Here is an 11,598-nt window from a genome sequence, read left to right as displayed (position 1 = left end):
GGGCGATAGCTTCGGCGAGCTGAACCAACGAACACGGGCAGCGACACGATGAAGCAGCAGGACCGGTGCGGTGATGGAATCGAACGACGTCCAGCAGCTTCTTCCGATGGCACATGGCAGTACAGCTCCGGCGAGGTGCTCTAGCGATGTTCCGCGCTGAAGACGGCACAAGGGCAGAGAGTCTGCGACAAACGATGCTCCAGCGAGTCGCGAATGCCGGCGGCTCGACGACACGGCAACGGCGAGCGGTGCGAACAGCAGCAGGCAAAGTAGGGGAATTGTAGAGGAGGACGCAGGCTTCTCGACGAGCTACCCACCAGCGACTGGGACGGAGCAGAGGGCTCCTGAGATGGTAAACAGCGGCGATCGACGTGGAGACTTCGTGGACAGCGAGCAGGGGTGCGGAGGTGGGAAATGGGGGTCGGGAACAGTTTCACAGAGGTGTGGGCCATCGATTTATAGGCACGGGAGGAAAGCAGAGAGCGCCGGGAGGGGAAACCGACAGCCATTAATGGCGACAGCCACAAGTAGGAAGAGGAAAGGGACGTCGCTGCGTTACTGAAGGAGAAATAATTACGCGCGTTAGTGCTCCACTCCGGAGGTGGAACGACGCGTGGAGTTGAGGAGTGCTGGGACGCGAGCCGTCGAGCACCGAGATGTGCAGCGGCGACCACACGCGGATGCGCAGGAGCAAGCAGAGGGAGACGAGGGAAGAAGCTCCATGTGGTCCCACCCGTCATAGGAAGAAAGGAGAGTAAAAAGAATGACGACCAGGCCCACACGTCATAAAAAAATATAAAGAATAGAGCGTCAGATGGGCCTAGGAAGTGGGAACGGGTGGTGGTTTGAGTTTTTTTATTCTTTTCTCTTTTTTTTTAATTTCGAAATTCCCTTTTTGAATAACAGAATAAATATTCCTAAAAATAGAACAAACTCAATATTATTATTAACAAATCAAAATGCATATATTTTCAAAAATTATTTTAACAATTCTTTATTATTTTAACAAATGATATCTTTCTCACACAATTAGATCCAAGAATTGGATCTGAAATTCAAATCAAACAAAATATATGCTTCCGTATGAATGCATCAAACACTTGATAGATTCTATTTACTCAAAAATTGTGTACCTTGTTTCTATCACCAAATTTATTATTTGAAAACGTAAATGTTTCTCCTTTTACCTAGAAAACAATACTTCAAACTGAGTTGTTTTCAATTGACAGATCAGGGTGTTACAGCTCCAGACCCCCGCCTGGCCTTGATTAAGGCCTGGGTATTCTCTGTCCCAGAATCCCGGGACCCTGCTGTGAGTGGCCCGGACCCCACACAGATGGGTCCAGAACCCATCCTAGGGGTCCGGTTTGCACCCGTGGAGGTCCTAGACCTTACCCGGGGGCCTGGTCTGTATATACAGGGGTCCGACACTTTCCCATGGGGGTCCGGACTCACTGTTGATACCTTGGAGTATATCATCTTCTCTGGCCACGTGGCGGTCCCGGAGCTATCCACGTGGTGGGGTCGGGCGCTGTTGCTGGCCCAGAGTAGTCGCTCGAGGCTAGGGCGAGCCATGGTTTGGTTCCACGCACAGCTTCTTTACCACGCGACTAAAGATAGCCGTGTGGGTACTGCGTCTTCATACGGTAGTAAGGGGTACCCCTATTTTAGGGTACTGACAGACTCCTTTCCATAACTTTTTGAGATCATCGATCAAGGGTTGCATCATCACATTCAGCCCTTTCCCAGGATGGTCTGGACCAGGAATAATTAGGGAAAGAAACATGTAATCATATTTCATGCACAGATGAGGTGGAAGGTTGTATGGAATAACAAATACATGCCAACAATAATATGATGCCGCGTTCGTATTAAAAGGTGTGAAACCATCTATCGCCAACCCAATTTGAATATTTCTCGCTTCAATAGCAAATTCTGGATCAAAGTCATCTAGAGCCTTCCACGCATCACTGTCAGACGGGTGCGTCATCACATGAGTGTCCTCTCGTTCACGTTCTTTATGCCATCTCATGTGCCTAGCTGTGTTCCTCGAAAGAAACAAACGCTTAATACGAGGCGCAAGAGGCATATAACGAAGTTGCTTTTTGGCTACAGTTGATGTGACCATTTCACCATCATAGTTTAACCTCTACATATCTCGACTTGCCACACTTTAAACACTTACTATCATTCTCATGATCCTTCCAGAACAGCATACAATTATCTAGACAGACATCAATTTTCTAATAGTCCATGCCTAGACTAGAGAGCAGTTTCCTGCACTGATACACGTCTTTCGACATCTAGTGATTTGGTGGAAACACTTCGCTGATTAAGCTCAAGAGATCGTTGTAACAATTGTTCGAGAACACGAACTTAGACTTAATACCCATAAGTCGAGTTGTGAAAGCAAGGATGGAAACTGTTGTGTGTTCGTGCAACGGCTCTTCTGCAGCCTTAAGAAGGTCGAAGAACTTTTTAACCTCTAGAGGAGGCGGCTCCTCAGGATTTGGTGGAAACACTAAATCAGGATCCCCCCTTAAATCTTCAAGCATCTCATCCATTCTATCGTATTCCACGTCGTCATTGTTGTGGGCTTCCGATGCATTTTCACAGGGAAACTCCTCGTCGTGCTACACCCAGACTTCATAGTCAGGCATGTAGCCATATTTGCAAAGGTGTCCCGACAGAGTTCTCTTGTCTTGACATCTATAAATACGACACATACTACATGGACACCGCACATCTGTGCCAGTTCTTGACAAAGTAAAAGCATGGGCAATAAAATCCCCTGTCTTTCTTACCCACTCTACTGAGGGATCATTCATACGCCAACCTTCATACATCCATCGACGGTCCTCACCCACCATATTTGATGCTAAAACAGTAGAACATGTGATTCACCCATAAGAGACCGCAGAGCAATGATTTATGACACATAAGTTCCGCAACATTACGACAATTTTGCGAAAATATTACTAATCTGTAACAAACAAGATGCTAACATAATTAAATTATATGCACCAGTTAGCTTCTCAAGTTGATTAGCCTAATTGACATAACTTCCTACGGTTTAAAATCAGTTAAAATTCAAACACTCGAAAGTTACCTGAAGCGACGAAACGGTGACGCGATGGCGTTGGGGCAACGGCGCTACGTGCGGCGCTCGGGGTCTGAATGAGCTGTGTTGGAGCGAGGCCGGGCAAGCAGGAGAGGACGGGCGGTGGTGACTGGCGGAGTCGGGCTGGGCGAGCAGCGAGCGGGGTGGACCGGCGACGACTGCCATGCGTGCCGCTGCGGTTGGCGGAGCCAGGCGGGCGAGCAGGAGATGACGGGAGGCGGCGGCTGGCCGGGCCGGGCGAGCCGGCGGCGGCGGGCGGCCGAGCAGCCGGCTGTGCCGTGGCGTACGAGCAGCAGGCGGGCGCGGGGCGAGCGAGCAGCCGGGGCGGCGGGGCGGACCGGCGGTTGCTGGCTGAAAAATGGGCGAAAGACAGAGACGGGTGCACGCGCCGTTAGCCTACAAAGGCTAACTTCCGTGAGGCCCTAGTAAAGCCGTCGGAAGTTAAGGCCTACCGCGACCGAACAACGCCTGAATAAGCATTTTCTGAGAGGCTGTCGGAAGTTAATGCAATTTCCGAGAGGCCCTAGGTCGGTCGTCGGAAGTTAAGGCAACTTCCGAGAGGACCTAGGTCGGTCGTCGAAAGTTAAGGCAACTTCTGAGAGGTCCTAGTCGCCTCTCGGAAATTATTGATGTCCTACGGTTTTGAAGAAAACCCGTAGGAAGTTATTGGCCTCTCGGAAATTGCTTATTTTGGTATAGTGATGGCACTCGGCAAAAGCTCCACTTTTGCCTAGTGTCACTCAAGACACTTGGCACAATAACTGTGCTAGGGGCCCAGTGCCTCATAGAACCTTTCTTTACTGAGTGCCATGGAACGAGGCACTCGACAATGGCTCTATCACCGTGATGCACGCCATCATGACGCCTTTTCTTTGTTGAGTACCTATTGGGCACCCGACAAAGACTTTGTTAAATGTCCTACATAAAGTACTTGACAAAGAGGTCATTGTCGACGTTTGGTTCACCATGGGCTCTTTGCCGAGTGTGGCACTCGACAAACACTTTGCCGACTGCATTTGGTCATTTGCCGAGTGTTTTTGTTGACGACGGCAAAAACGATGGTGCGTGCATGCTGTGAAACATCCTCGTGGACGTGCAATAGCCACTGTGTTGGTCGGTGTCGGGGCTGGTGTCGAACGAATACGGGGAGGAGGTGCCTGCTCCCACGCCCTCTGCCGAGAATGGTAAACGAGGTGGCGACAACCGAGACCAGGACCATCATTATCGTGCGAAGATATAGATGGTCAAATGGGTCGTGTCTGGCGAGCCGACCCGGGACACGACCCATTTAATTGTGCCTGGGCCAGCCCGACACGAGCGTCGTGCCGTGCATGGCCCGTAGTGCTGGTCCGTCCGGGCACGATTATATTTTTTTTATTTTACAAAAATGTATATACAGATGTACAATCTATATTCAATATTAAAAACACCTGAGCATGATGTTGTACTAGTTAGACAACTTCACCTAGTGTCTCCCGCACTGTTTCCATCAGGGTGTGGGTTCGAACCCACCTCCTGCACCGTTTTTACGCTGATTTAACCAAACGGTCCAATGGGCTAACGGGCCGGCCCGACATGGTCAGCAGGCCGACATGTCTGGACCGGAGCTGCGGGCGTCGGGTCTGTGCCGGGCCGTCGTTTGGCCATCTATATACGGAGGTCTGCGCCGAGGGGTGCAGCAGGTTAATTTAAAAGAAATGCGAGTGAGTTATTTGTAAAAATATGATGCAGGACTAAAAATATGATGCAGGACGACTGTTGAAACTGATGTTTTAATATTGTAGAGATAAACAACCGCTTAGACCTAAATAAGTCTTAAACTTTAGAAATTTTAAAATACATTTTATGATTTTAGAGATCAATATGACACTGTATCTGGCGATCCGGTCCTACATTCATATCGACTGACAAATCTGGTTTGTATAGCTATTGTTGTTGTCTTGTTGACTTTCCAGCGCCTAATTTTGTTATTATCTGGCGCACTTCTCGCACGGTGCGTTGAAACTGCAACAGCGCGTCGTCCATCCACTGTTTGGACTGCATCGCATGCCATGTTTCTCGTCCTTCGAGGGTGAAGTTTACGGCCGACCGGCCGGTGCTGGGATCGATCGGATTCTCAGAGGGCTAGCCGCCGTCTCCGACGGCCAACTGCCAAGACTTTGACTGGCCGGCGCGCGCCACAGCAGTTGCAATCGTTTTTACTAGTGGCATGGACACGGTTGCCCTAGTCGCTAGCTATCTGATCCAGAACAAAGCACAAAAGCCACGGCGCCATGCACTAGCTAGACGATTGAACTGGCCATGGCCATGAAACATGGAGTGGCCGGCCCATCCATCCGTGGTATCGGTCCAGCTAGCCAGCCAGTCCGGGGAACGTCCACCGCCCAACATCACAGTCATCGTCTTCACACCCATGGCTATTGTCCTGTATCTCTATTCACGATGCTTGCAGCTAGCTAGGGCCTAGGGCTAAGCTCACACAGTAAAAAAGGGCGTCCACGGCTCCACGCCCAATGCCCCCACACGCCCGGCCAGGCCGGTCGAAAGCGATCCGCTTTCGTCGCGCCTCGAACGCATCCGCGGCGCCTACGTGTGTTTTTGTTGGCACCGCTCAGTCTTCCCCCCACCCAAGCCTGCCGGAGTGGCATGGCTGAGCCGAGCGTGGCAGTATATATATAACCAGCTCTACCCTGCCCTGCCCTGCCCAGTGCCCACCCATTCCCAGTTCTTCCACTGGCCCTTCCCACCCGACCCCTTCCCCAGTCCTTGCTTTGCGTCTGCCATGGCCGTGCAGGCGCGGCACTTCTCGCACGACCTAGCCCCGGCGGCGGGCGGCTCCCTGTTCTTGGACGAGTACGCCGGGTGCGTGCCGGCACCGGCCCGGATCGGGGACGACACGACGGTGCTCAGCGACTTCCCGCGCAGCGAGCTCGCCTGGTGCAACTACGGCTTCCTGCCGAGGAAGCGGCCGCGCCTTGAGGCGGCAGCGCCAGCAGCGGGCGGTGATCTCTTGCAAGATCAGCGCGTTGGTATGCCTCCGGCGGGCACGGAGCGCCTGCTGCCAGTGCCACCGCTCGTCGACGCGCGGAGCCGGGCGGTGGGCTCCGGCGCGGCGACGTCCACTAGCGGGAGAGTGGTGGCAGTTGGCGCGGCGACCGTCGTCTCGCGGGACATCCCGTCGTCGTGGACGCACCACCACGGCATGGAGATCGACGCGCTCGTTAGACTCGAGGTACGGCCTGAATTAGTGATTTAACCGGAATCGGCTTCGTCGTCAGACTCAGACGATAGATGGGAGTGGGACGCATGGTCGTCCGATGGTGTCGTCTGATCTGTGGACTGTGGTATATGTTGTGCAGGCGGAGAGGATGCGCGCGGCGCTGCAGGAGGCGCGGCGGAGGCACGGCCGCGCGCTGCTGGCCGCCGTGGGCCGCGCTGCGTCGGGGCGGCTGCGCGCGTCGGAGACAGGCCTGGAGCGCGCGCTCCACCGCAACGCGGAGCTCGAGGAGAAGGCCCGCCAAGCGGGCGCCGAGTGCCAGGCGTGGGTGGGCGTGGCCAGGAGCCACGAGGCCGTCGCCGCGGGCCTCCGCGCCACGCTGGACCAGCTGCGGCCCCGCGGTGCGGCCGTCTGCGTCTGCGAGGCCGAGGCCGAGGACGCGCGGTCGTGTTGCTTCGGCGAGGCGCCGGCCGCGCACGCCAACGGCGCGTCCATGCCCAAGCTGGCGTGCAAGTCGTGTGGCAGCGGCGGAGCGTGCGTGCTGCTGCTGCCGTGCCGGCACCTGTGCCTGTGCCGCGTGTGCGACGAGGCCGGCGTGGACGCGTGCCCCGTCTGCGCGACCACCAGGAACGGCTCGCTCCACGTCCTCTTCTCCTGAACTGGAGGACTTCTTGCCATGGCGGGAGACGAGGCTTCCCTGTTTCGCTGCCAGAGCGCGGTACATGCGACGCGAATGCGGCGCTTCAGCTAGTGCCACACGGCGATGCTGGGAAGGAGATTCTGCGGCCAAAGTGCAATGGCACGAAATGTCCTAGCGAATCGTGCGAGGGTACTCTGCCGAAGTCAGCGCTCACCACTGCCTTCTTAGATACTGAATCAACGGCGTAAATATACAGTACATGTTCAAAGCACAGTTGGTGAAGAACTGAAGATTGGCAAGCGTTTAATCAGGTCCTGAATCGTTGACGGACTATAGTTTCACTTTCACTATGGTGGCGGTTACCGGTAAAACTCTAATCTGATAGCGCTGCACCGTGGCATATGTACCGACTACCCCGAGAAGTAGGAGGAGGTTCGTCGATGATCGCTAATGCGCGGCCATTTCTTCTATCATGTTCCCAGCCAAATAGAGGCAGCTCCTCGCGCGAAAACCATGGAACATATATGCTCTCGCTCACAAGGACTGAGCGGACAAGACATGACAAGTTTTTCTGAGCCTGGTCAATCTAAAAATGTTTACCTAGCAAATTATATTGTTCTTTCTTCAGTTATAGAAAACGTTTGGCTCGATCGTCCGGCCAGCTCAAAAGAAGCAGCTTCCGGTATGCGAAAGGGGACGGGGCAGCATGCACCACGGCGTGAGCCAGTGACATCGGCGTCCTTACCTTAGCATCTGGTAGTTTACATGTCTACTTGCTGTACGGCAAGAGTGGTTAGACGGAACCTCATCTAACAGGGATAGTCACTTGAAAATATCGGGCAGCACAACTTGCACAAGCGCACCACGATGAATCGCTAACCCACAGTGGCAGAGCCAGCATTTAAAACTTGCGTCCACTTCCACAGCAAAAAAAAATTAATCTCTTGGTTTAGAATACAATTCAGAGTAGTAGGTTACTGGTAATTCAAGCTATAATAATAGTCAAATAACAAAGTATTCCACTAATCAGCTCTAAGATATGCATGAAACAAACTAATAAATTATAAAGAGAATCTACTACAAAATACTATAACGTTGTTTTAATCTTGCGATTATTCATGATTTGGAAGCGGTTGATGATGCATTTAACCTTAACTTGTAGAAAGACCTGCTGCTAGATAAATGTAACCAAACAATCGTTCAATTATTGACCCGCAATCTTATCTTTTAGTATGTTATGCACATAATTCACGACGCAATTCGTGCATTTGCAGCTTATTAAAGAAATGAGTTTCGCTGCATTGACAATACCTTGATCCTTCTTTTGCAACACATGATTCAAGTCCGCAGTGAACCCTAGTACTATTTGCATCAAATGTGCCATGAAAACAAACACAAATGGTTGAAATATTGTCAAAATTGTTTGTGCCTGTGAACAATCAACCCCTTAAAGGCTTGTTCGGTTGTGTCTAAATCGAAGGGGATTGGAAGGGATTAAACCCCCTTCTATTCATTTTTGCCTAGAGAGGGGTTTAATCTCCTTCAATCCAAACGCTATCGGAGGCGGAAATCCTCTGATCAGGTGGCGGAACGCAACTGTTCTTATCCTCCGATGAGCAGAGAGCCTAGAGTTTTGCCTAACAATGTAGATGAACTGAAGAACACAAGGTTTTAGAGTGGTTCAGGCCGTTGTAGTATAATACCCTAATCCACTATGAGTTGTAATGCTTGAGAGACTGAAGTCGTGGGTCTGAATGTGTTTTTGACTTTACCTCTTTGATGCAAGTGTAATCCCTTTTATAGTTCAAGGGTGGCATGTTACAAAGGAGCTAAGGCCCCAACAGGTGGGCCCAAGAGTGTTTACAGTATGGAACATGAGGTGTTTGATAGAGCTGGCGATGCTAGATCTTCATGAGTGTGTATCCCTTCTTGGTCGTCGTGCAGGCTCTTGACATCCTATCCTCCTGTCTCGTCTAACCAGAGCACAGGTGTAGCCCTTGTTGTAGGTTGCGACGTAGTTTGATACGCTGTCGTGCATAGGTATGGGAGGTCTCGTCTCGTCTCGTCTCCTCCACCCGTCTCTTCATGCCTCCGTAACGCACGAAGAACAGTGGAAGTCATAATGAATGGAACCCAAACAACGCACTGGATCAATGCTATTGCCTCGGTAACTTGCGGGTAACAGTACACCCCATCTGTTGTAGACTGGGCATGTCGCCTGTATTTAATGCGGGGGATACACCACTTACCACTGTCGTGGGCAAGTGTGCATTCTGCCCACATCTAATACCGGTGGGCCCCATGCTAGGGGCTTAAGTTAGGCATCGCCCAGCGGCTTACGTTGGGCATGCCCAACCACGTGCTGGTATCGGACCCCTTCCCGAGCGAGGAGCAACCCCGCTGTTGCATGGCGACGAAGCACCCTCGAACCCTCCCTCACTAAGGGATCGAATTGTGCCTTGCGGAGGTCCGAACCCTAACTGCATTGGTCTAGACATGTGGTAGCACTGGACCCCTCCTGGCTCGAGGTCTGGATGGCGCACGTGGGGTCCAGAACTACTCATGACGTTTGGAACCGATCTTGCATCCGAAGAGTGCTTTTTCTCCAAAGTTGTGGGGTTCCCTAGACCCCTTACTCCAGGGATCCGATGGGCCCCTTGTAGAGGTCCAGGTTCTGCCTACAGGAATCCCGATCTATGGTTGAAGTTGTTGATTGCTCCCTTTATGGGACTTGTGCTGAAGGCGGTCCAGCCCAAGGACTAGCCCAGCTGGACCACAACTTCTTATGGCGGGCATTATCCCAGAGTTGGGCTAGCCTCCCGGTGAACTCATGGCTATAGTATCCATAGGGGTCTCACCTTAACCCAGCAGGAGTACCGACAGACACAACCAAACAAGCCCTAAGAGCTGTCATTGCCAACGTTTATGTGAATTTTTCGAATTGGACGATACAAAGATAGAAGACGCATAATCGTTTTGTAGTGAGATCCCCAAGGAGTACTTTCAGGCCTTCACAGACCCATTTTTGATTCAAAGCCTTTCCGACCTCAATCTCTCTTGAGCCATTTTGTGTGAATTAGTCTTGGGATCACAATGTTTAATAATACTCTATTTCATATGCTAATTTCTAATCCCTCAACTCATAAAAGCATCTCCACCAGACCTATTAGTTCTATGCTTAAACAAAGAACAGACAAAACATAATGTTGCTTTTTTACATTATATTCAAGCGATTTAAATTCATCAAACAAATCAGAAAAGAAGCCCCAAGGCTTACCTCCAATGTGCCTATAGTAAAATCATGTATCCATGGTTGACAAGACCTTTTTGTAATGTATTCCCTAATCACTGAGTTTCATTTGTTGACATTATAACTTTTGATGGAAAACCTCTTTCTAGGATCATGAGAAAGAAGTTCAATGTCATAAACAACTACATCACTTGATCCATACTCTAAGTCATCAACATTTCTGATAGAGGATAAAGTAGAAGGTTATATGACTACTATGTTAGGGGTCATTGCTAGCTACCTCAAGTGTTATTACTATTCTAGTTGTTATCTTAGTGGTTGTTATATCATGCTCAATAGATGGAATAATTTGATTATGAGCTTGACTATCATTAGGTATAGTCATAATAGATTCATCAAAAGGATTCTAAGGTTGAGCATCACTCCCCATGTTAACAAGTTGTGGCGTTGATGTTGAACCTATCTCCACCTTCTTGCTTTATTGCTCTATGCTACAAAGTCCACAAAGTAACCAATTTCTTATTCATTTTGCAAACCAATAGCAATATTGTAATATACAATAGCACTATAAATCAGTAAACACTCAAACAATATTTGCTTCCTAGAATCTAGACTTCTTACAGACTAACTAAACAAACAGAGGCGGATTAGCAAAAGTGCCGATCTAGATAACAAAGTTATAGACTAGAACTAGATTATCTGAATTTGGAGAAGTGGCTGTTATCACCAACAAGTAATGTTCACACTAACTATGATGTGTATCATTCAACTGGTATTTTGACCTTAAAAGTCTAAGTGCACGCCTCCTACAAATATTCCAAACTTATAGGCACACTTTTTAAAGGGAGGTTACTCTATGAGTTCATGTCTTTGAGATGAACACTTTTCTCAAGCTTATCAAGTATGTTGTAATCTTATTGAAAGGAAAATAGAGTCATAAGAGACAAACAACATGCTTCAAATTTCAAGTGGTATAATGAAAATTGGAATCAAATTCATGTGATTTTCTATATTTGGCATCTTTAAACCAATGTCATTATGTAGTCTTTCAATTGATATCATGTTCTTTGTGAAACTTTACATGCTTTCTCATATATTATATAGATTAACCTTCTTTGTGCAACAACGTTCCCTTTATGCATATGCTTTGATATCTATCATATCATATGTTTGCATACATATAGGGGAAACTTAGTCTATGTGATGCAAGAGTAAAGTTTTTTGATCAAATCTATATCAAAGGTGTAGAATTTGTATGATCACATAAGTTAACCTTCCCTGATGCTTTTAATATCTTCCTTTTGGGTATTTTATTCTAAAGAGGGACAATCTATGGGACCAAAAGGACCCAACAAATACCAAAATCTAGT

General features: G+C 49.4%; 1 protein-coding gene across 1 annotated transcript; it reads left to right on the top strand.

The window, feature by feature from the left end:
* Positions 1-6,089: 6,089 nt before the first annotated feature.
* On the top strand, positions 6,090-7,419 carry LOC107403146 (uncharacterized). Its single transcript, NM_001321406.1, has 2 exons — positions 6,090-6,353; positions 6,481-7,419. The coding sequence occupies exons 1-2, from the start codon at positions 6,153-6,155 to the stop codon at positions 6,994-6,996; spliced, it is 717 nt and encodes a 238-aa protein (NP_001308335.1). The 5' UTR covers positions 6,090-6,152; the 3' UTR covers positions 6,997-7,419.
* Positions 7,420-11,598: the final 4,179 nt, after the last annotated feature.

Source organism: Zea mays, chromosome 10 (genome assembly GCF_902167145.1).
Source record: "Zea mays cultivar B73 chromosome 10, Zm-B73-REFERENCE-NAM-5.0, whole genome shotgun sequence".
Taxonomy (NCBI): domain Eukaryota; kingdom Viridiplantae; phylum Streptophyta; class Magnoliopsida; order Poales; family Poaceae; genus Zea; species Zea mays.
This window is presented reverse-complemented; position numbering and strand designations above follow the sequence as displayed.